A 25,881-nucleotide genomic window follows, 5' to 3' on the forward strand; every position below is an offset into this window, starting at 1 on the left:
GGGGGAGAGGTGGAAGGAGAAAGAAAATAATATAAAAACTGCTCAGTGAAGGCACCATGATATGTTTGGAAGGTAAAATATAAAAACAACAATGCATAATTGTTTGGGGTATAATTCTACCAATGTTCTTCCCAGGAACCAAACATAAAATACCAGAGGGAACACAGGTCCCAATATCTTACACATTTGATAAAGGCAGTAAAAAGGATGCTCTGGCAAAGAATACAGGACCCTCCGTATGTGCAACTCATTGCCTCATTGTCTGTCCCCTAACACCACCTTCCTCTCAGTGCTAGAGACCTATAGTGAGGCAAATGCTGGAGGACAAGGTGACAAGAGATTCAAAGCTTTGTAAGTCCTTTTGCTATTAATACAAAATTATCTATATCTGATTGTGACAGACATACCATGCATCACACACAGATCTGCCCATCTTATCTATTTTGGCTCTAACCATCTCTCTTTCCATTGTCTTTAGCAAAAGAAGACAGCCAGTCACACAACATTCAGACTCAGGACCCTGGACAGATGCCACAGATGATGTAAGCATATTAGACTGCCTGTTTTTTAAAATCTAATTCTTTATATGCACCACCCAGCCCTATGACATGTTTTAAACCTCCTCTTCCTTTTGACAAATGATACTTTCTCAAGTGTTAAATTGTGTATATACAGTTTTTAATAGAAATTTCTGAACTGACAGCACTAATCTAGTTTTAGTAAGGAACACCAGAATATGCTGCCCTGTGACCAAATAAATAAAGAATTTTGATTTATTTGGTCATGGAATAATTAGAATTATCAGTAAGAAACCAGATGCCATTAGGGAGTCAATACCCTCTTTCCTTACAGGCTAAATTTTATTTTAGCATAAAGTCCCAGTTTTGGTAAAGTCAGAAAACCTCCAATTCAAGCAATATGAGGAGGGGGGGATCAACTGCTTGGCACCCTTTGCTGCTGCTGCCAAATAGAGATTATGCAGTTTGCAAGTTTCAAGGATCTAGGTTTAGCCTAGATCTGGATCTCGTTAAGAAGCAAATCATCTCATCAAAAAGGAACATACCATTCAGAGCCACAAAAGGCACAGATCTTAGAATAATTCTGAACTCTCTCTATATATATTTGTTTATATCTCATTTTTTCTTCAGGAAGCTCACAGGGTACAGAAAGTCTCAGGTGGATTCTTTTTTCCCCAGTCCCAAAACATCTGCATCAGAATCACTAGAAGGCTTCATTTAGCTTTCTAGAGAGTAATTTTATTTGCTATAATTGTGGAAGGAAAAATACAATCAACTTTACAACTATGATACTGTAGAGAAATTATGTGGATTAAGGAAACTGACACTTCAATTTCACTTTTTTCTACTCATTAAATATTTTTATCTTAGGTCCTAGAATTGCTTTGTCTAGGTGTTCTTTACCTTCTACTTTCACTCATAAAAACAAGAAGTAATGCAAAGTTATATTTGCTTACAAATTACTAGCACTAGCACTCAAACATTTTGTGAGATAAGGGTGAGTAGGAACAGTAGTATCAGTTATGCTCCAAACTAGACAATAAAATATAATCTCAGTGCACGTTTGCTTGTTTGCAGAATTTAAATTTTTCTTCCCCTTAGATTTGCATTAATAGATTTTGTGTGGCTAAAAGCATTGGGTTGTCACCACACTGGAACTAGGGAGAATTCAGGTACTACCTGACTTAGTCACATCCATTAATGTATAATTTAGTTTAATGTTGTGGAATCAACAACCTATCACACTTTAACTGTCCCACTAAGAGCATCACTGCCCTACTAAACTGTAGTGAGAATGTCATTGTGAATACTAAGTAAATGCATTTTTAAAACTCAGCCTGGTCAGTGGCAGAGCCAGATCAACTGTCAGCACAATCCACAGTCAAGTGAGTTACTATGCCTCCAACAAAATGGAAGCTTTTCCTCCTACCCTCAGTGGAACTGAATAGCAGCCCATGAAAGACAAGGATTTAAATAGATTGTGGGATTGGTGGCCCCCTGCCAGTGCTCATGCTCAGACCTACAAGCAGTCTCGTCCAGTGAGCCAGCTAAATCCCAGCTGTTAACAAATGACCTGGGAATCTCACTGCAATGCCAGTCCGATTTCCCCCATGATAGCCTCCTGGACCTTTCATGGCATACTGCTTTCATCCTGAAACTACTTGAATATTCGTAACTGTTAAAAAACTAAAAACCTATTTAGACGCTTTCATGCCAGCAACCTTGAGCACATTCAGAATGGTAACAAGCTGAAACCACTAACAGGCCTAACTGTTGAAATGTAAGATCAGAGATAGCCATCTGCAGAGATCAGTGCATTAAAGGGCTAGTCTGGCTATTGTCTGGGATGGCTCAAGTAACCGGACCGGAGAGTTTCTCATCCAGATCACTTAGTCCTTCGTTCAAGGAGATTAGAATTATTTTGCCCTTTATCTATGCTCTCTTTCCAGACTCAAGAAGGTGAGAGTGGCAGGCTGGGAAACTAAAGGAAGACAATATTTAAAGAAATATCTAGTGGCTTGCATTATGGCAGTCATGCCAGAAGTCACAGCAGAGAGATGGAAGAATATTTTTCCCTGTTACTTATTTATCTTCTTCTTTCTTGACAAAACAAATCTTTCCAGTCCCAGAACTTATTTTTTCACCCTCTTCTCTCTCACTCACCCTGTATCCTTTCAATGACAGAAGATCTGGTGCTATGTCAGGATGCTTAATGCCCTAACCAAATTATACAGCCACATAACTGATTCTGTCCAACATTTCAGGGCATTCAGTAAACAAGATACAACAAAATTAAAACATCCTGCTTCAAATTTGTCCTAATTTCTATATTTAAAATACAGAACATGATCTTGCAAACTATGAACCATCCTGCACAGTATAAATAATTAGGCAGCAGAGTTCTGATCCTATTCACTTCAGTTTGCAGAAGGCAGACATATTTTGAATGCTTTCTGACTGATTTTTCCTGTGTGCAGTAAAGCATCAAGCAGAAGGTTATGCATTTTTCCTTCCACAGAAGATTTTGGGGAGTGGGCATCAAAATGCAGAGCCACACATTCTGTCTGAAATGGCACAGTCCAAAACTGTACCACCACCTCAGACCACGGGTTCAGTTCAATAAAATACAGTAATTGCAAAGACCTGGTAATCAATTAGGTCACCTTACTATAATTCCAAAGATTGGTAGATTACCCTTTCTAATCCTACTGCCTATAAGGACAAGACATAGGATTAATTGTTTAGGGTAAGCAATGGCGACTACTTCATTTGCTTGGGTACATATGGAGCATTTAAATGACCTAATAACATGGGGACAATACACAAGGTGAAGAAATGGTAGAAAAATTGTTCAAGCAATTTAGAATCCAATGAAATCTAGTCTAGAATTTCACTGTGCTGTGTTCAAACACAAGCTGTTTATCTGAATCATATTATATAAAGTTGTTCGGTATGTTCTAACCAGGGTGGAGACACCCTTGGCTATGAATTCTGAAACCACAGTTTCCTTTATATTTTTATTCAAGTTCAGAAAACTGTCCTGCCAACAGCTTCCAGACTTTGATTCTGTGACTCAAAAGAGGCATGCTGTAAAAAGCTGGACCTAATTTTCAGAGTGTGCTGTATGCAATCACACAAGAAAAGAACATTTAATATTTCGCCCTTTATAGCCCTTTTAATATACTCTAGCAAGGAAAAAGAAGAATTTGTAAACATCTGCAAGGAAGATAGTTGTTCTGTTCCTGGAACTATCTGGCAATAAATCAAACCTGCTGCTGGTATCAAGTTCAGGGGAGAAGAACAAACATTTGTTACCAACTTATTGTACAGCCCCTTGTCTTTTCTTCCTGCACCAAGACAGAGACTTTGGTGGTGGCAGCATCATAACTGATAAGTGAACAAGAAGTTGCCATAGTTAATCTGAAAACTTTGCAGAATGAAGCTTCTTGGGTATGGGTCCCCAAATACTTTCAAAGGATCATAAACATTTAATGAGCCACTCTGACTTCAAAACACAAAAAAGCGACAAAAACTCATTATTCTGCTTTTAGCAACAAAACAGAGTAACTTTACAAGTCCTCATTATTTCTACAGGTTATGGGGTGTTTATTGCCCATATATCCCTGATGTGACTAAATGCCTGTTAGCGAGGAAAAAAGGTCCCAAACTGCCTGACCCCAAGCAACAGCAACAATAAACTGTGTCTTTTTTCTCTGTGGATGTTTAACCTCATATAACAAGGGTACTTACAAAGCTTACCAAAGAGTAGGGAAGAACTTTTCTCACTTTTTGCTACATGAGATGTCTGCAGTCTGACCCAAAGCATATTAAATTTGGCCCCACTTACTCTCTAATGATCATGTTTAAGGTTACCATCCAAATCTGGTTTCTTTGGATAGGATAAAGCCATTCATGATTTACCCCTAAGCTGCATAGAGAGACTGTAACTGCCTGGACTTACACAGATAGTGAGCATCAATCAACAGTTATTGTCTACATGTGCGGGGGGGGGGGGGGGAGCAATTTAAATAAACAGGGCATGTGCCCCAAAAATGTTTATTCAAAAGTCACAAGTGTTGATCAACCTCCTAGTATGCATGCCCAGTATCACAGCTGTGTAGCCTGATCTCTACATAGAACCAAGCCCTGTTTCACAGTGCACAACGTTGCAACTTTATGCACACTTGTCTATGAGTACGAAAACTTACTGAAAACCCTCCTCAGAGAGCATGTAGAGATTCAAGGTACACCTCCAATCATATACATCATATACAAGTGCTGCAAATTCTCTGTAAATCCGGCTGTACAACGGACAACCTCAGAAGAAACTTCAAAAATTAGTAACTTTGGCTAAATATACCTCTTTGAGAGTCACGTGACTGAATGAAGTCTCCTGCAAATAGTGCAGAGATGTTAGGAATAAATGAGCCCGCCGAGTCCCTTGAACAGCATTGCCTCTGCTGCCTTCCTAAGTGTTGGGGGGACGGGACCCCCGAATCGCCTTGGGTTTCTCTTTTTTCTCCCCGCGCGGAAATGCACGCTTCTGCTGTCAAGGGTCTCTATTGCAAACTAAGCCGAAGGCGGTCGCCTCCAAGAGCCCCGTGTGTGTATGTGTGTGCGTGTGTGTTCTCTCTCTCTCTCTCTTTAAGAGGGGATTTCTTTTTCCCAACAAAGAAATCTCGAGGCTAGAGCTCTGAAAAGGAAAATGCCCAGAGCAGAACAAAGAAACTTGGGGAGCCCAGGAAACTCGCCCTGAGGAGGCAGCGTCTCCTGCCCCAAACCAGACAAGCAGCCAGTATTTTTCTGCCGCGTCGACTTTGGTCCTCTTTTAGCTGACTGGCGGGCGGGCGAGCGGGCTTTCCTTCTAAACCGCCGCCGCCCCCCCCCCCCAGCGCCCACCCCATGAAGGCGGCGGGACCCCCTTCCCCTCAGCCCAGCGGGAGTCTCTCCCCCCCCCCCCGGGCAGGCTCGGCACGCGCCTGCCCCTCCGGGTCTCCCGGGCACCGGGTCTCCCGCGGCTCCTTCCCGCTCCCCCTTCTCCCGCCGCCGGGCGTCCTGTCCGGAGCGACCCGAGCCTTGCGGGGCGGTTGCCTTACCTCGAGCCGGCTTTTCACCTCCCGCCTGGGCGCAGACGGGGCCGCTTCCACCACAGGACGGCTGGCTGGCGACGGACTTCTCTCTCGCCCCCGCTCTCTCTCTCCTAGGCTCTTATTTAAGCACACGGGAAGCGCACGCACGCACGCCCTCGCCACCGCCACCCCAACACACACACACACACACACACACACCCCACACACCCCGAGGCGCTCTCTGCGGCGAGGCGCCTCTAGATGGCAGCCCGGCCAGCCGGCTCCGCCTGCCCGAAGACTCCCACCGCCGGGAGATGTGGGCGGCGCGGAAGGAGGGGGGGGGAGCGGTGGAGACGGGAAAATCCAGCTAGCGCCGGGGAGGAACCTTTTCCTGCCTGCTTCAATCCGCGTAACCACATCCCTCGGAAATCGGCGCCTTTTCCTTTCGCAGAGGACAAACGCAAATGCTCGACATCTGGGACGAGGTCACCTGCATCCTGCGCGCACGCCGCCTTCGCCCTTCTCGGTTTCCCCCTCCCACACGCGGAGGGCGCCCCGGGTGACCGCGGGGTCTTCGCGCGCCTGCACGCGCGTCAGGATGGGCGCTCCTCCCTGAGGAGAAGTTCGCACGGAGAGGGGCGTCGCCTGGCGAAGGAAGCCCGCACCCGGGAGTGCCCTCCTCTCTGGTGGTTAAACAGAGAGGCTGGGAAGGGTGGCGGTCCTCCTTCCACCCGCCCCTCTTCAGTTCACACGAGTCCAGCTGGAGAGACGAAAGCAAGCCGGCAATTAAAGGGGATCTGTAGCGAGGGAGACGTGTCTTCTCTCATGTTTAAGTTGTTGGGCTCTTAGTAAAATGTTCGACTCCCCGTTTCTGATCTGGCGGGCAGGAGGTGGGCCAGGTGGAGTCAGAGTTCAGGCTCTTTCAAGGTCTATTTGACCACTCAGGAGAAATGCCATTTACACTTACACTCCTAGCTCATTTATCGAGAAGGAGGTTTCATTGAAGTCCTCAGCGGGACCTATTTTGCAATCAACAAATTTGTTAAGTAAGGATCGCACTGTTAAGAGCTATTGTTAACACGTACCTGGAAGAAAGTTCCATTAAAATGTATATGTTCAATTTAAGCATAAACATGACAGCAAAGCTGTTAAAATGCACTTCCTTACCATTTTATTGACAGCAGCCACAAAATTCTTGGGAGAAACGCTATGACAAACCTAGACAGCATCTTAGAAAGTGAAAGCAGGACCATAAAGAAGGCTGACCACTGAAGAATTGATGCTTTTGAATTTTGGTGCTGGAGAAGACTCTTGAGAGTCCCCTACCACTGCAAAGAGAACAAGCCTGTCCATTCTGAAGGAAATAAACCCTGAGTACTCACTGGAAGGACAGATCCTGAAGCTGAGGCTCCAGTGCTTTGGCCATCTCATGAGAAGAGAAGACTCCCTGGGAAAGACCCTGATGTTGGGAAAATATAAAAGCAAGAGGAGAAGGGGACGACAGAGGACACGATGGTTGGATAGTGTCATCGAAGCAACCAACATGAATTTGACCCAACTCTGGAGGTCGTGGAAGACAGGAGGGCGTGGTGTGCTCTGGTCCACGGGGTCACAAAGAGTTGGACATGACTTAATAACAACAACCAGTTCATTAGTACTTACAGTAACAATTGGATAACACAGGACCTTACGACTCTGTGATCTTTACAACAGTCTCCACAGACTGGTTTTCCTTGTAATTCAAACAGTACAGGTGAAGGTCTGAGATGCGTACAGCCACATGCCAGAAGTGAGTTCCTAGCAAAAGGGTGGGTGGGATCTGAAATCTACACCAGCTATGATGAGACAAGAATACATGGCATGTGTGTTTCCAAAAGATCATGGAAGAAGAGCTAAATCAGATTGGGACCATGATGTTTGGTGAAAGAGTAAATCTTTCAGTTACTTTGTTTTCCTAGACCACACAGTCTCACCACAGGTTATGTTATATGAGTGTTTGTAAATACCTGGCAAATAGGTTTGGGGTGGGGTTAAACCAATACACTTGTGCAGGGGAAAGCGTTAATTTGCTACCTCCACCACCGGGGCACTGATCCACAGCTGCTTTGATCCTTCCAACTAAAAACAATGCAGGAAAGTTTGTCAGAGGTCTTTCACTGATTAGCTCCTAAACCTTATCAGTTCTCAAAATTTGTCAAAGGATGGAAAGAAAGCTCAATGGAATCTACTCAGGATAATTTAATTAGCCATATGATATGGCAAGTCTCTTACCTAATACGACCTGCCAAATGTTGCAGTGTGTGGGCTGCTCTTCCTACACTACAACTACCCTTCCCTCCATTACCCAATATTCAGTTTTTCCCCAATAGTTGCTGAGCATACTCAGCTTTTCTTAGGCTATTGGCAGCTCCCTTCCCTATAGAAATGTTCTTTCCCTAAAAAGGAAAAAAAATCATATAGTTCCTCTTATGTACAGATTGTGCTCTGTTATCTTTTTAAGGGCTGACATTTGCAGTACTGACAATTCTCTTTGGGGGGGGTTTGCCCAGTCAAAACTCAAAACACTTTCAGCTGTGAAAGAGGTTAAACAGGCTATGATTCTGTATGTGAAACTAGGGACATATCCCCAAATGCCATACCAACCTTCCCTAGATCGTCATCATGGTGAAGGGCAGAAATGACACCTAGAGTGGTCGCAGTGACCAGGTAGGTGGGGTATTAATTAATTAATTAATTAATTGAATGAATGAATGAATGAATGAATGAATAAAATGAATATACTGTCCCCTCCTCCACTCTCTTAAGCAACCTTCTGCCAAAAGTACTGCTCACCTGAACTTCAGGAGATTTATTTTTGTATTATTTTCACACACAGTTTTATTCATAAGGTGAAAAGAACTTGCACTAAGTTCTAAGCTGCAGAGCCAGAGGTTGGGAGCTCAGGACTCCCCTCTGCCTCCAGAAGAGCCAGCCTGTGTGGCCTTGGGCAAGCTTCACGGTCCCAGGATGCCCACAAAAAAAGGGAATGGTAAACCACTTCTGAATGATCTCTGCCTAGAAAACCTGGAAAAGGATGGCTTCTTCTTCTTCTTCTTCTTCTTCTTCTTCTTCTTCTTCTTCTTCTTCTTCTTTTATTATTATTATTATTATTATTATTATTATTATTATTATTATTATTATTATTATTATTATTATTATTATTATTATTATTATTATTATTATTATTATAGTAGCTAATACAGCTTTTAATGGATGACATTCTCAGTAGCCAGTTGCATAAAATTCAAAGCTGTTTGGTTACAAGTGATATGTTGGTAATTGAAGTGGTAGACTGTTTGAAACGGAAAGCTGTGCAGGCTAAGGACATTCCAAGAAACAGAGCAGTACTGTTCACTAGGGATATGAATCTTCCTCTTAATGAGACTTTGAGCCCACGAAACCCCCTTTTCTCTTTGCAGCAAGCATTTTAAACATAAGATTCTTTTAGTGAGCAATCTTTTGGAAAATACCATGTGACTTTTCAGAGTTTCCTGGTCATTTTTCTCCCAGAAGAAACTCCAAGTTGCACCAAATTATTACCATCCTAGAGCAGAAAAGGTGCAATTCCTGCACAAAATGGCACTTGTCCTGCAAAGGGCTTTGAGATTCACTGAATTTGGCACAAAAAAGGGAGAAGGGGCAGAGAAAAAGAAAGTGGTTTTTCTCACACACATGTGGCGGGAAGTCTTTCTAGAAAGTCTTGGTATTGTGAGATTCAGAAAGTCACAGAGCATAAGAAATGTGTCCCAAAACCTCTCAGGGCTAAAACTTGAAACTTGGAAACTGTAAGTAGGAGTTTTAAGTGCACTCAATTTTGCACTGTTTAGGGTTATCCCTACTATGAGGCAGAATGAAGTAGCCACATCACACAGCTGTTTCTGAGAGTCATGAAAAAGAAGCAAATAGTTTATTATTCAATGCATTCCTTGTTTATCCTATTCTAAAAGCAGGAGAGATCCTTTCTAGATTTTTCCACCTCAGGTGCCAAAATGGCCCTGCAGCATGAGACACACACATAGACTATGGAGCCCTCTGGACAAAGACTGTTCGCCATCATAGTTAAGTGGAATCTCCCCTTCCAAGGTCATTGCATCTCTGACCACCAGCTGTCTGAGAAAACGCTGATTGGCTTTAGGAACAAACTTCGAAGATGGAAGGCTTTCTTGTTTCTCTTTTTCAACATCATTGTTTCATGTGGGAGATCTAGCCCTTCACTAAGTTCCTCTGCCTGTTGTATGAACTGTGAGAGTTTTTTCATTAAACGTTTGCCAATAGTTTGAAGGGATAGCTCCAGCAATAAGGGATCTGCTTTTTCCTCAGTAGTCAAGACAACCATAACATCTCTGAGACCTGACAAGGTATTATGATCTTCTTGAAGACTGACCACCCCAGGGTACATTCAGTGCCACAAGTGATTGCATCCAAAATTAGATGACACTGACTGTACAAAATTTAATGTTCATTATTATTATTGCGACCATAGGTCAGCCATGTTAGATATTCAAGACTGAGATACTATAGCACAGCATATATTTACAATCCAAACAGAGCAGACTGAAATTCAAATTACAATCAAGTGTGAGTTCCTAATCTACTTCCTGCAATGATTTAGTCATCTGTTTTCTTCTTGTACAAGCCACTCTGTCAAGTTGGAGAGCTGTATCCCAGATCCATTTCCTAATAGTCTCCTTAACTTTCATAAATCCCAAATGTAACAGCACTGGAGGGAATAAAATCAGAAGTGTTAAACCAATAGGATTAAGTTTTAATTTGAGCCAGAGACTGATTATTTGAAGCCAAGCACTTTCTTGAAGTGAGACTATTTCAGCTTCTGAAATGGGGCATAAGGTATTATATACCATATATTTTGCAGTTAGGAGCAAAAAGTGTTTTATCAGCCAAATCAAAAAAGGCATGCCCCAAAGAATAAATTACAACTATGAAACTGGACCTTGGATCAGCACCAAATCTGGCATGGATGTAGCAGAAAGACTGTTCTTGCTCTGTGCCAAATTTATGGATATTTGGACAAAGAGTTTTCAAGTTGTGATTTTTTTTAAAGTAAGTTTTACCCTTGTGCACAAGCGAGTTTCATCTACAGCTGATAGAAAAGAGATAAAGTAGGTGGATAAGACTAAATTTTCATATCTGAAAAAAAACGCTCTGTGGGAAGTGCTTTTTGGTCTTTTAGGATGATGGAGCCATTTATGGCTCTAATTCTGACCCTGTAATTAGTGCTTTTAAGACTTCTGAAATTGCTGCCTTTTAAAATAACTTCCTATAATTCCAAAATAACAATTTGCATAGCATAGCATTCTGGCCAATCAGGATGGGTCTGGAGCCAGGTAGCTAATACAGGGAATGTGTCAGAACTCTGTTCAGTGTGAAAGAAGGTATTTAATTCCTCCCTGTCCACACATTCTTAGTTTCAGGCTGTGAAAATATTTGATTAAAAAAAAAGATGATAATATACAACAGCTCACTTATTTCAGTTGTGAAATTACTGGTTTTTTGTTGTTGTTGTTGTTGTTGCTTTGTTCCTGGGATTGATCTCAAAACAAGTTTTATCTGGTTTACTCATGACTACGTTTACCCACTTTACTCATGAGTTTAGAGATCCACATGACTTCATATGATTTTTAGATGTAATCCTTCCTAATGGTTTCACCATTAGATCATATATCCCATTTACACCCACGGACTAAACCACAGAATTTATGTGTTCATAAATTCATGATGAACTACATCCATAAAGATCAAACAATGAACCTTTTTCGCAAGATATGTTAAACATCTGGCAACACTGGAGGGTGCTGTACTAGTGGATCTCGATGTGCTGAAAGCATTTGGTCATGTGGTATGGCCTTACATTTCTTTGAACTTCCTAAGAAAATGGGCTATGGAGACAACTAAAATCCTACATATTGCCCAGATTCATGTTTCCTTTCCAAACTATACCATTAAAACAAACAAACAAAAATAAGAAATGTAAAGTATGACCAATAATAACAAAAAAAACTCATAGTGAAATACCAAACTGAGAATTGTATTTTGATGCAGTACAACTAAAACAAGTGATACATGTTATTAGGGGAATTAGAGATTCTTCTCAGAGAATGGGGAACACAAAAAACAAGACTCTTCTCAGAACTTTTATTAATCTCAATAAAACAAATATTAACAAAATAACAAACCCTTTTTGCCAAGAGATGTTAAAGATCTGGTGAAACTGGAAAAAGATTACAGCCCCAGAAACATCACCCCTATACCCAGTGACAGATCATCCTGTATTTAATAACAAAGACGAAGAAGGACAGCTAAAACACAGCAAAATATTGCATCAGATAGAATGAAAGTTCTATATCAACCAGGTAAACTCCTTATAATGGTAAATTTGAAGAAAATTATGAGAGGAATAAAAGTGATCTGGCTCCATGAACTGCAACTTTACTAGAATTACTGAAAAATAAAACTAGATATCAAAGGTCTAACAAAATATGACCAAATATGCATAACAAAGGAACAACATGAAAGGTATTATTTCAGACATATATCAGACTCTGATGGTGGACCCTAATGGGTCTGCAGAGGGCTTTAAACAGCATGGGAAGCACACCTGCACATTATAGAAAATGTACATTGGGGAAAATATGGACACCCACTCCACCTGCTTTAAAACCAGTGACTGCTCAAGCTAAATAAAATGTTTATGAAATAATCCACCAGTGGCACTTAGGCCCAACAAACCTAGCAGATATGAACAAAAATATTTGTTCTCATGTAAGATAGGGGAAAGGACCATTACATCTCAATGCTGGAGACAGTGCATGCATGCAAAGGGGTGGCTAATTTATATGCCCGGCAATAAAGAAACACTGGAATCAAATGCTTGCTATCCTAGGCAGTTTATAAATCCACCAATATAGTTCAAACGTGCAATAGTGTTATTATATACTTTCTCAGGTAACCATGCACACTTTAAAGAACTAATTTCTCTGATATTACTAGCAACACAAATGTAAGTTATGTGGAAATGAAAAGTTGCTGAACAATTGGGTATCAGATCCTGGTTGAATAGTGTGTGCTTTGTTCTGCGGAACTCACAGAGAAAATATGAAAATATTCAGAGAATCAAAGAGAGCCACTATGTGGTTTCAATTTATTCCACAACATACTACACACCATCAAAGGCATAGGAGAATTTTTGGATAAAACTAAAATAATAAAAATTCATTTAAATAGATTCTAAGAAGTGAAGGAATGCTATTTCAAGAATAATGAACTATTTGGGATGTTTGTCTTCCACTGGTAGAACACAGGCTGCTGTGTATTTTTTTATCAGTTTATTGCTAATTGTAATTACTAAAAACTTTAATTAAAAAAAAATTCTAATATCTGAAATGAACCTGTAACTCATATGCAGTTGAACTATAAACTGCTGTGTCCATTTATTTTCCAGGCAGTTTTGCTGAACTCAGATGCATCTGTTTCAGGGCAAACCTAGTATTTGACCTATAAAAACAAATATATTTTAAAAAATCCAGCTCCTCTTTCCCAAAAGTTAATTTTACAATATAAAATCAACTAGTGAGTAGTTTCCTATTATGCATAATTGCTATGTTTTATCAAATATCACCAGCATTGTCCTGCTGAACATAAATAACTTGTGCTGGAGGTGTGTGTACATTACCTAAACAAGACAGCTTCTCAGATTGATCACTCTCTGCCTCTACTAAACAACACTGGTAATTACTTTAATTTAGCAGATCGTTATCTCCCTCAACATACAATCAAAGCACAAGGGAATGCAGCTTGCAGTGACTGGCCTGAAAGAAGCTCTCATTTCCATATATCGCTACAGGAAAATCCATAGCTTTGACTATTTGGACTTTCGTGGGCAAGGTGATGTCTCTGCTTTTTAAGATGTTGTCTAGGTTTGTCATCGCTTTCCTCCCAAGAAGTAGGCGCCTTTTAAATTCATGGCTGCTGTCACCATCTCCAGTGATCATGGAGCCCAAGAAAATAAAATCTGTCACTGCCTCCACATCTTCCCCTTGTATTTGCCATGAGGTGATGGGACCAGTGGCCATGATCTTAGTTTTTTTGATGTTGACCTTCAGACCATTTTGGCACTCTCCTCTTTCACCCTCATTAAGAGGTTCTTTAATTCCTCCTCACTTTCTGCCATCAGAGTGGTATCACTTGCATATCGGAGGTTGTTGATATTTCTTCCAGCAATCTTAATTCCAGCTTGGAATTCATCCAGTCCTACCTTTCGCATGATGTATTCTGCAGATAAGTTAAATAAGCCAGGGGACAATATACAGCATTGTCGTACTCCTTCCCCAATTTTGAACCAATCAGTTGTTCCATATCCAGTTCTAACTGTTGCTTCCTGTCCCAAATATAGATTTCTCAGGAGATAGATAAGGTGGTCAGGCACTCCCATTTCTTTAAGAACTTGCCATAGTTTGCTGTGGTCCACACAGTCAAATACCTTTGCATAGCCAATGAAGCAGAAGTAGATGTTTTTCTGGAACTCTCTGGCTTTCTCCATAATCCAGTGCATGTTAGCAATTTGGTCTCAAGTTCCTCTGCCCCTTTGAAATCCAGCTTGTACTTCTGGAAGTTCTTGGTCCACACACTGCTGAAGCCTACCTTGTAGGATTTTGAGCATAACCTTGCTAGTGTGTGAAATGAATCCAATTGTACGGTAGTTGGAGCATTCTTTGGCACTGCCTTTCTTTGGGATTGGGATGCAGACTGATCTTTTCCAATACTCTGGCCACTGTTGAGTTTTCCAAACTTGCTGGCATATTGAATGTAGCACCTTTAAAGCATCATCTTTTAAGATTTTAAATAGTTCAACTAGAATGCCATCACCTCCACTGGCCTTGTTGTCAGCCATGCTTTCTAAGGCCCACTTAACTTCACTCTCCAGGATGTTTGCCTCAAAGTCAGCAACCACACTATCTGGGTTTTCCAGGACATTCAGGTCTTTCTGGTATAATTCCTCTGTGTATTCTTGCCACCTCTTCTTGATGTCTTCTGCTTCTGTTAGGTCTCTCCCATATTTGTCCTTTATCATCTCAATTTTTGCACATAATATTCCTTTAATATCTCCAGTTTTCTTTAACAGATCTCTGGATTTTCCCTTTCTATTATTTTCCTCTATTTCTTTGCACCGTTTGTTTAAGAAGGCCCTCTGGTCTCTCCTTACTTTCCCCATCTCCCTTGCATTTTGTTTCCCTTCTCTCCTCTGCTATTTGTAAGGCTTCGCTGGACAGCCACTTTGCTTTCTTGCATTTCCTTTTCTTTGGGATGGTTTTCATTGCTGCCTCCTTTACAATGTTACGAGCCTCCATCCATAGTTCTTCAGGCACGCCACCAAATCTAGCTCCTTAAATCTGTTCCTCACTTCCACTTTGTATTCATAGATAGTACCTGACTGGCCCAGTGGTTTTTCCTACTTTCTTCAGTTTAAGCTTGAATTTTGCTATAAAAAGCTGATGATCAGAGCCACAATCAACTCCAGGTCTTGTTTTTGCTGACTGTATTGAGCTTTTCCATCTTTGGCTGCAGAGAACATGATCAATGTGATTTCGGTACTGCCCATCTGGTGCTGTCCATGTGTAGAGTTGCCTCTTGTGTTGTTGGAAAAGAGTGCTTGTGATGATCAGCTTGTTCTCTTGACAAAACTCTATAAGCCTTTGCCCTGCTAAATTTTGAACTCCAAGGACAAGCTTCCCTGTTTATCCTTTTATCTCTTGACTCCCTACTTTATCAATCCAATCCCTATAATGAGAATAACATATTTCTTTGGTGTCCGTTCTAGAAAGTGTTGTAAGTCTTCATAGAATTGGTCAATTTCTGCCTCTTCAGCATCGATGGTTGGTGCATAAACGTGGATTACTGTGATGTTGAAAGATCTGCCTTGGATTCGTATTGAAATCATTCTATCATTTTTGAGATTTTATCCCATTACAGCTTTTCCCACTCTTTTGTTGACTATAAGGGCTACTCCATTTCTTCTATGGGATTCTTGCCCATCATAGTAGATATGATATTCGTCTGAATTGAATTCACCCATTCCCATCCATTTTAGTTTACTGATGCCCAGGATGTCAATGTTTATTCTTGCCATCTCCTGTTTAACCACATCCAGCTTAAAAAGATTCATAGATCTTACATTCCAGGTTCCTATGCAGTATTTTTCTCCCTCTATAGGTTACTTGGAAAGCTGCATCTGTGATAAATAAGCTTTCTAATGCATGGCAGTATCTAGGTAATTGTCTAAACACTTAGAACAATTAATTGCAAGTATGCTCCTGATAATTATCTCTGTCTTATTAACTCCTGTTTGCCTTACCGCCCTGACAGTCCTACAAGGCTGAAGTGAACAGCCCCATGATAAACAGGAGTGTTCTCTGCTGAAAATTACGTTTGCTCTCCTTCTCTTTCTTGTTTCTTCAAATTTCATCCCCAAGACTAGACCCTCTGTGCTGATACTGACATCCTATGTCATGCTGTCATTTACAAATACAAATAATGTCTGAAAATCACTGTATGCCACTAATTGTAAGAGGGTTAGATTGGATCCCAAAAGAGAGAAGGCTAAACCTCATAACATCTCATAAAACTGATATTGTTTTTCTGTTGAAAACACACACAAAGATAAAAAGATCCATATATTCAAATCACTGTGTTTTGGGAGCAAACTTGTGCCTCAACCAATTCAGTATCACATGGTACTGCAGTTCTAATTAGTGTAAAGTTGCCATTTATTTATGAATCCTCAAATACTAATCAAGAGGGTAGATACATATGTGTAATTGGGACTATAAATGGGCACTGTTATACCTTGGCCTTGCCCAACATGTAACAACATTTAATTCAAAAGGATTTTGATAGGCTTGAGCACTGGTCTGAAAATAGCAGAATGAAATTCAGTAGATAAAAGTGCAAATACTATGCCCAAGGGGGAAAAAAAACCAAATCGTCAAGATGGGGGATTCTTGGTTCAATATGCAAGAAGGATCTTGGCACTGTTGTTGAATATGAGCCAACTGTGGCTGCAAAAAAGGCAAATTCTATTTTAGGCTGTATTAATAGAAGTATACGCTCCATATCCTGTGAAGTGCTAGTTCCCCTCTATTCAACACTGGTTAGATCTCATATTGAGTCCTGTGTCCAGTTTTGGACACCGCACTTTAAGATGGATGGCAAGAAACTGGAGTATGTTCAGAGGAGGGCAGGAAGGATGATCAGGAGTCTGGAAACCAAGCCCTGTGAAGAAAGACTGGACATGTTTAGCCTTTAGAAAAGACAACCGAGGGGAGATATGATAGCATTTTAAAATACTTGATGGGTGGTCATAGAGAGAAGGGACAGGGTCTGTTGTCAGTCAACCCAAAATGCAAGACATGTAATAATAGGCTCAAGTTACAGGAAGCCAGATTTTGATTGAATATCAGGAAACATTTCCTAACTTTTAGAGCAGTACAACCATGGAACCATTTCTCTCGGGAGGTAGCGAGTCTTCCAATACAGGAGACTTTCAAGAGAAATTTAGACAATCACCTGGCAGATATTCTTTGATTTGGATTTGTGCATTGAGAAGGGTTTTTGCTGTAGTATTGCTGAGGTGAATATTTCCTATCTTGGGTGCATTTGGTTTCTTTTTCCTAAGTGTAGAACTTTGCACTTCTGCGTGTTAAATTCCGTTTTTCCCCCAGTTCCATGTTCAAGTCTCCCAAGTTCTTTTTGAATTTTTTTCCTGACTTCCAAGGTATTGAAATTTTGTGTCATTCATGAATTTGGTAAGCATTCCCTGTACTTCCTCATCTAAATCATTAATAAAAACAAAAAGAGAGCCATAAAGGGCTCAGATGTGCATATACTAATGGTCAAAGTATGGGGAACAAACAGAGAGAACTTGAAGCCCTAGTATGTGAGGGCAGGTATGACATCGTTGTCTTTACCGAAACTTGGTGGGATGAAACCCATGATTGGAATATGCTGCTAGAAGGATATAATATGTTCAAAAGAAACAGAACTAACAAAAGAGGAAGAGTTGCACTGTATGTAAAGAATTATTACGCCTGTACTATAATACTGGAGACCAGGGATAAAAGCCTTCCTGAAGCTCTTTGGGTGATTATTAGGGGGAAAACAAATGACATAGCTATAGGCATGTACTACAGGCCATCTAATCAAGCAGAGGAAATAGATGAACATTTTGCAAATCAGTTAGCTGAGATGTGTAGAAAACACACCACTGTAGTAATGGGGAACTTTAACTACCCAGATATCAACTGGGAAACAAACTCTGCAGCAAGTGGGAGATCCAACAGGTTCCTGATATACCTGGCTGTCAACCTTATCATCCAAAAGATGGAGGGGTCAGCCATACTGGATTTAATACTTACAAATGGGGACGAAATAATTGAGGTAGCAGAAATTGTAGGAACTTTAGGAGAAAGTGACCGTGTTATATTAGAATTCACCATCATGCAGGCAAAGTAACTGTACCAAGTCAGACTAATGTTCTAGATTTTAAGAGAGCTGACTTTAACAAACAAAGAGATGTAATAGGAAGGATTCCATGGATGGAAATCCTAAAGGGAAAAACAGTTCAGGATGCTTTGGAAACCCTGATAGGCAAGATAAGAAAGGCCCAAACCAAAACAAGACCACTGAGAAAGAAAAATAAGAGACGTCTGACAAGGCCAGCGTGGATGTACATAGAGCTCTCTGACAAGCTAAGGGACAAAAAGGATAAATATAAAAAAACTGAAAAGGGGACTCATAACTAGAACAGGATACCAGCAAATAGCTCGAATCTGCAAGAATGGAGTCAGGGAGGTTAAGGCTCAGAATGAGCTAAGACTTGCAACAAATGCTAAAAATAACAACAAAAAAGTTTCTTTCAACATGTAAGGAGCAAGAGGAAAGTCAAGGAAATGGTTGATCCACTATGTATGTATGTATGTATGTATGTATGTATGGATGGATGGATGGATGGATGGATGGATGGATGGATGGATGGATGGATGGATGGATGGATGGATGGATGGATGGATGGATGGATGGATGGATGGATTGATTGATTGATTGATTGATTGATTGATTGATTGATTGATTGATTGAATTTATATCCCACACCATCTGGCAACCAGGCCACTCCGGGCGGCTTACAGCAATATCAGCAACAATATTAAAATACAATAAAAAATAAATGAATACATAACCAAATAGGGTAAATTAAAACAGACAGCAATGAAGTGGTAAAAAGGGTGATGGAGAGGATGGCAAAAAGGATGGTAAAATGGAAGCTGAGATCTTAATGGTCCAGGAAAGCCTGGGGGTCTTCAATGCTCTTTTGAACCCATCCAGCGAGGGTGCCAGGCAGATCTCAATAGGCAGGTTGTTCCATAGGCAGGGGGCAACCAACAAGAAGGCCCGGTTTGTTGTTCTTTCCCTCCAGGCTTTCTTCAGGGTCAAGGCCCTCAACCGTCCTGCCTGTGAAGAATGGGTATTACAGACAGATCTGGCTGGGAGCAGATGTTCTGATAGGTACCAAGGTCCTTAACCGTTTAGGGCTTTGAATGTTATCATCATAACCTTGATGTTGATGCAGAAACGAACTGGTAGCCAAGGAAGGGTGACCAGAGTGGGGGAGATGTGCTGGAATTTCTTCACCTCAGTTATTAATCTGGCTGCCGAATTCTGGACCAGTTGAAGTCTCCACATCAGCCTCAAGGGTAGCCCCACGTAGAGAGCACTGCAGTAGTCTATTCTTGAGATTATAAGGGCATGAATCAACACCATGCGTCCTCACACATCTAGATAGGGACACAGCTGGGCAATCCTCCGAAGATGGAAATGGGCTGCCTGGACCACAGATGCCACCTGAGTTTCCATGGTAAAATCCAGGTCCAGATGGATCCCCAAGCTGCAAACCTCACTCTTTGTGGGAAGAGTCATTCCCCCAAAGGAGAGGGAGTTTCCCAACCCACTGACGCCAGGGCCACCTATGCACAAGATTTCCATCTTGTCCAGATTCAACCTCAGTCCATTTGCCCTCATCCACCCCAGAACGGTCCCCAAGTAGCGTTCAAGGGTCGGAACAGCATCCACTGCAGTTGGAGAAAAGGAGAGGTAGAGCTGGGTGTCATCAGCGTATTGATGACACTGGCCTTCACAACTCTGGATGACCTCACCCAGTGGTCTCATATGGATATTAAATAGCATTGGCAAGATGATCAACCCCTGCGGAACCCCACAGTTGAGGATCCACGGGATGGAAGTCATCTCGCCAAGCTGCACTCTCTGGGGACAGTGGGAGAAGATGACAGAAAGGTGACTGGCAACAGGGAGAAAGCGGAACTGCTTAATTCTTTTCTTTCTTTCTTTCTTCTTCATCTGTATTTACGCAAAAGGAAAAATTGGTCCACCTTGTCAAAAGCAGCACTGTGGGAGACAGAAGAGAGAAGCAACTCAAAATAGGTAAGGAACTGGTACAAGAGCACCTCACTGCTTTGAATGAGTTCAACTCTACTGGACCGGATGGTTTACATCCCAGGGTCCTAAAAGAACTGGCATATGCGATCTCGGAACCACTGAATGCAATCTTTGAGAGGTCCTGGAGCACAGGCAAACTGCCAGAGGACTCAAAAAGAACAGATGTGGTTCCAGTCTTCAAAAGGGGGATGGAGTGGATCCAGGAAACTACAGACCAATCAGCTTGACATCAATACCTGGGATAATCCTGGAAAAAATAACTAAGCAGCAGATTTGTGAGCACCTAGAAAATAACAAGGTGATTACTAGAAGCCAGCATGGATTTGCTAAGAACAAATCATGCAAAAGAAATCTTATTGCCTTCTTTGATAAAGTGACTAAATTAGTGGACCAAAGAAACACAGTGGATATCTTATACTTAGACTTCAGTAAAGTATTTGATAAGGTAGACCACAGTCTACTTCTGTGTAAGATAGAACAAAGTGGGATAGACAGCACAACTACCAGATGGATTTGCAGCTGGCTGTCCAACCGCACTCAATGTGCTGTGTTCAATGGAACCACATCTTTGTGGAGGGAAGTGTGCAGTGGGGTCCCTCAAGGTTCTGTCTTGGGCCCAGTGCTCTTCAACATCTTCATAAATGACCTGGATGAGGGGCTTGAAGGAGCACTCATCAAATTTGCTGATGACACAAAGCTGGGGGGGGGGATTGCTAATACTTTGGAAGATAGACTCAACATTCAGAAGGATCTAGACCAACTTGAACATTGGGCCCTATCCAATAAGGTGCAGTTCAGTGGCAGGAAAAGTAAGGCCCTACATTTAGGCAGGAGAAACCAGAGGCATAGGTACAGGATAGGTGGTACCTGGTTCGATAGTAGGATCTGTGAGAGGGATTTAGGTGTTCTGGTGGACCATCACCTAAAGATGAATCAGCAGTGTGCTGCAGCAGCCAAGAAAGCCAACACAGTCCCAGGCAGCATCAACAGGGGAATAGCATTACAGGAAGTGATAGCATCACTCTATATCGCACTGGTGGGGCTGTGCTTGGAGTGCTGTGTCCAGTTCTGGTCACCACAATACAAAAAAAGATGCTGAGGGCCTGGAAGGGGTGCAGAGAAGAGCAACAAAGATGATAAGGAACTGGAGGCTAAATCCTATGAAGAACAAGTTAAGGAACTAGGTCTGTTTAGCTCAACAAAGAGAAGACTGAAGGGAGACACAATAGGAGTCTTCCAATATCTGAATGGTTGGCACAGGGAAGATGGCATCAATGTATTCTCTGAGGGTAGGACAAGAACTAATGGGTGGAAACTCATCAGAGGGAGATCCAACCCGGAAATAAGGAGGAATTTCCTGATGGTGAGAACCATTAAGCAGTGGAACAGCTTGCCTCCCGATGTTGTGGGTGCCCCATCACTAGAGGTTTTCAAGAAAAGATTGGACAGCCATTTGTCCAGGATGAGGGTTGGACTAGAGGACCTCCAAGGTCCCTTCCAACCCTATGGCGATTGTATGATTCTTTGAAAAATGTTGAAATGCACCAGGTCTGGGTCTAAACCATGAGGTATCTATACTTATTACCTCCTCTCAGTTTAAAAGGGAACCATTGATGAGCACTCTGAGAGCATTATTCTGTAACCCAGTGGTCCGCAAGCTTTTTCGCCCCATGGACCAGCTGGGGAACGTGGGGCACCCTCCTGTGCTCGTGTGCATGCATGAAGGAGCGCATACATGGGTGTGTGCTTGTTTGTGCGGGTGCACGCATGCTTGTGTGCATGTGCAAAGGGTGGCGCAGTGCTCAGGGGACACTCTTGTGCATGCACGAAGGTGTGGGGGAGTGCTCATGTGGGCACAGGTGCACGCGCGCAGGCGCAAACAGGCTGTGCGGGGGAAGGTACGTGTAGGGGTGGAGTGGGGGAGGTCTGTCTCTGCAGCCCAGTCTGGCTCAGGCCACAGACCAGCACTGGACCGCAGACCAAGGGTTGGGGACCTCTGCTGTAACCAACTGTGGATCCACCTGACAGTTGTTTTCTCCTGCTCACACTTAGTTAGCTTGCTAACCTGAATACCTTGGGGCACTTTGTAAAAAACTTTGCTGGTCAATAAATATTATGCCCACAGCATTTCCACCATCCCATAAAATATTCATCTGAAAGACAAAACTAAGCAAACAAACATTTACCCCATTTGATAAACAGGGACATATTCAACCACTTCTACAGTTAAAGCATCCTTAATATACAAAATACACAAAATACTTTTTAAACAACCAACTACACTGCTTCTAGGGTTAAAATTGCTTGGGAGCACCACTTAGGGTGCCTCAGCTTTGCAAAGTCTTGGAAGAAAATCTGGAATCAGAAGCCTCTTTGGTGAATCTTGGCAGGTGTAAGAGAAGCCATTTCAAGCGTATGTATCACTGGTACTCAACACTAGTAAAACTAGCTCACATAAACATGGAATGCTATGGAATAACGTAGGATTTTTTGCACATATGTGGTAGTCATTTCCCAGAGTAACTCAATTTAGGCTACAAATCTATAATGGGATAGAAGACACTACTAATCCAAAGGTCCAGTTGGACCAGCTATTACAGCTTTACTAAATCTTTTTCTAGATGACGATGCTAGGCTGCTGTATAGAGATTTAATCATTTCCCGACTTCTTGTTGCACACCAAGAAATAGCAAAGCACTGTAATGAAGGTGATAACCTATTTGTGAATAACTGGTTTGAAATGGTCTTGGACTTACCTTTACCTGAACATTTAACTCAAGAACTCAGGCATGCACAAGACATCTCAGACTCAAATAGCACTGCTTCAACCAGTTTCCTTTTATTACTTATATTCAACCACACAAAGAATAATATACCAATCCTCCTAACACTCAAGGGATTATAGGAAAGAAAATGCCTGCATAATTCTTCTTCGGATGCTTCTGTTCTCATCGGAAACAATAAATTCCTAACCCCCACAATTACCAACTTCATAACTGTAAAGCAAGAACTTAACATGGAAGAACTTAGAAGCTAGAGGAATACTTATTATATATGAATACATTGGAAAATGGAGTTGTACTTTGATTTTGCTTTCTCTTTCTCTTCTTCTGTGCACATCTAAGAATTTAATTGTGGTCAAAGAAGATATTGCACTTTGCTATATTCATTCCATTCTTTCTTCAAAATTTTGACTTAAAAGTTAAAAGATGAATCTTTTTCTTCTTTAAAAGATTTATTTAGCAAGCAAGCAGTCATGTGAGTAAGAGGCCAAAAATGTAAATCTATTTGGAGTATATAAAAGTATATAAAAGCTAAATGTGTATATACTTCAAGATTCACAGTTTCCTATTACTAAATTTTTTAGTTCATATATGAGATAGTATTTTTAATCTATACAATGTAGGATTCACTAAAAACATGATCTTCTATTCAAATAGCGTAGAACTTTTCAGCAATTCAAAAGATACAATATAAAAACTAATTGCTTACTAAATAGCTATTGCTTAATAAAAAAGAAAGACAAACTCTCATTCATGTCACTTAAAAATTTCTTTTGCAAATATAATATTTGTAAAACAAAGTTGAGCATGGCAAAATCTATACTAAATAAGTCATATCACATCACACAATTCTCACCCACTCCAAGCAGAGATTTCTTCCCCTTGTTTGTGAAAACAAAGTTCCTGGATCCTTTGAATGTTCAATACACATGTCAGAGATCACAGTTTATGTATCTTTTGATGTTATGCTTAGTCAGACCAATCTGAGGTTGAACTCTGGCTTTCCCAGGGATAAGTGATGTCAACATGCCCTAATCTCTATCTAAGCGATGTCCTGGGGTAGTGATCTACTTAGTTAGCTGGGCTTTGTATTAGCCCTCTCCTTTGGAGAAGTGATGTAATTTACTGACGTTTCATTTGAACAGCACAATACATTTTAAATGTCTAGTACTGTACATGCTTTTTACTTTTTCCATGTTATAAAATATTGCCCACTTAAAATGCTCTTGTTTTCCTGTCATATATATTTTTATTAAAATCTGTAATTGCCATGGAGGTGCCCTAGGAGTGTGCAGCTTGCCCAAGGCCACACAAGTCAGCTCTTTGGAGATACACAGTGGGGAACTGAACTCCCAACCTCTGGCTGCACAACCGGACACCTAAAGTACTGAGTTATCCAGAAATGGGCTATTAACTGCTTAGCAGGTTGTTTTATGGGGTTCAAAGGAGGTGAAATATTAATTGCTTTGGCCTATTCACATAATTACCACATAATTTCTTTAAAAAAATACATGGCACAAAGGGATGGAGGTGATTAAAAATAATAATCATCACCATTGCTCTTTTCTGCAGAACCAGTCTGGATCAAGGCTTCTGCACCCACTCTTTGCATTGCAAGGCAAAATTCCATTTACACCAATGGAAACTTCTTACCAGTGTAAACGAATGTGCACCTTAATATGGACTGGATCCCTCACAGAGTTGATTGATGTATTGAAGGCAAGAACTTACTTACTACTACTTTTTAAGTAATGAAGAAAATAAGGGAAACACTGTCATTTTTAAAATGATAAATAATACCTGTTAATTTAAAACATTGGTTTTTTTTTAGGGGGATATTTTTGCCATTTTGGTGTTTTTATAGTAAACAATGAGTAATGGCAAGAAATTAATTACTTCTTTTGAAGTAAGTCAAACACTAATTATGGCCAATCATGATTCGATCCATTATAGTTCCACTGAATTCCACTGCTTCCAGCATCATTAGCAATCTCCTACCTCTTGCAGCCCCTCTGCACCACAAAGGTCTCCTCTGAAGAACCATAAAAACATCTAGAGCAATTTTCTGGCAGCTAGGAATACTACAGCTGTAGAGGGAAAGAGAAAAAGTCCTAACCTTGATAGAGTTGGTTGCAGACATAAACTATTGGCTCTTGGCCAGTGTTCTCAAGGTCTGGTCCCCTGTGCCTGCTACTGACTTCAAAAATATTTATGTGACTGCTAATTGTTTCATGTCTTACAACAGAAGACTCATAGGCTTCAGCTTTCCCAAAAGCATTTCTTCAACTTTTTTAAAACCCATACCCCTTTTTGTTAAATCCTCATTTTCATCTCACTCCTGCCTCCTACAACAGTTTTTCAAACCACTTACAATTGTAGAGACAAGGAAATTTAATGTGATAAATAATAATTGTACTGTGATTCAGATGTATGAAAGTACAGGATGATACAATAACTAAGAATTAGTAAGAAAAAATGCTTTCCAAATAAAACATTATTTCAAATACATTTTTTTTCAAACCACATAGTTGAGAGGCAAAGCATGTGCTTTGGAACTGAAAATTCTGTGGCATTTGATTTTTAAAAGGCTGTCAGGTAGAACTCTGGACATTCAGAATGCACTTTGAAATTCTGGAGAGTGGTTGTCGCTCCAAATAGTCAGCTCTGAATTAATGGAGTCAATTCAGAAATAATTGCTGCTTCTCCTCAGCTTCAGACAGGGTTCATCCAAATGATATTTCAGTGTTCTGATGTTGCTTAAGGCAAGGCAAGTGCTAAGAGCTATGCCCACTATAGTCTTTTGCATTTCCTCCTGGAAGAGCAGAAGGAGAGAAATGGACAAGCCATTCCGTTCAATTTTTAAGGTCCAATGCCATAGGCATAATTAGTAATCTTTCCTATGTAACTAATTACTGTAGATGTCCTCACTTTGTAATCCATTCCCCCCAT

At 41.0% G+C, this 25,881-nt stretch overlaps 1 protein-coding gene and 1 long non-coding RNA gene across 5 annotated transcripts in view; one reads left to right on the plus strand and one right to left on the minus strand.

The window, feature by feature from the left end:
* ACKR3 (atypical chemokine receptor 3) overlaps positions 1-23,810 on the minus strand; it is a 36,265-nt gene extending 12,455 nt beyond the window's left edge. The window contains exon 1 of one of the 4 annotated variants that reach the window (XM_072977257.2): positions 23,789-23,810. Coding sequence is in view for 1 of the 4 variants with exons in the window: in XM_072977239.2 (XP_072833340.2) it covers positions 5,973-6,006 (34 nt within the window). In the remaining 3 variants the exon portion in view is untranslated. Of the gene's footprint in view, positions 1-4,878; positions 5,425-5,614; positions 5,886-5,972; positions 6,223-23,788 lie in introns of those variants that run through there. The other 3 variants (XM_072977239.2, XM_020802363.3, XM_020802365.3) reach the window with 3 other exon arrangements.
* Positions 1-25,881, plus strand: LOC144583963 (uncharacterized). The gene is made up of 4 exons (XR_013537901.1): positions 1-72; positions 479-542; positions 20,068-20,134; positions 24,505-25,881. It is a non-coding gene; the product is annotated as an uncharacterized LOC144583963 (long non-coding RNA).

The sequence above is a fragment of the Pogona vitticeps genome, chromosome 1 (assembly GCF_051106095.1).
Source record: "Pogona vitticeps strain Pit_001003342236 chromosome 1, PviZW2.1, whole genome shotgun sequence".
Classification (NCBI taxonomy): Eukaryota; Metazoa; Chordata; class Lepidosauria; order Squamata; family Agamidae; genus Pogona; species Pogona vitticeps.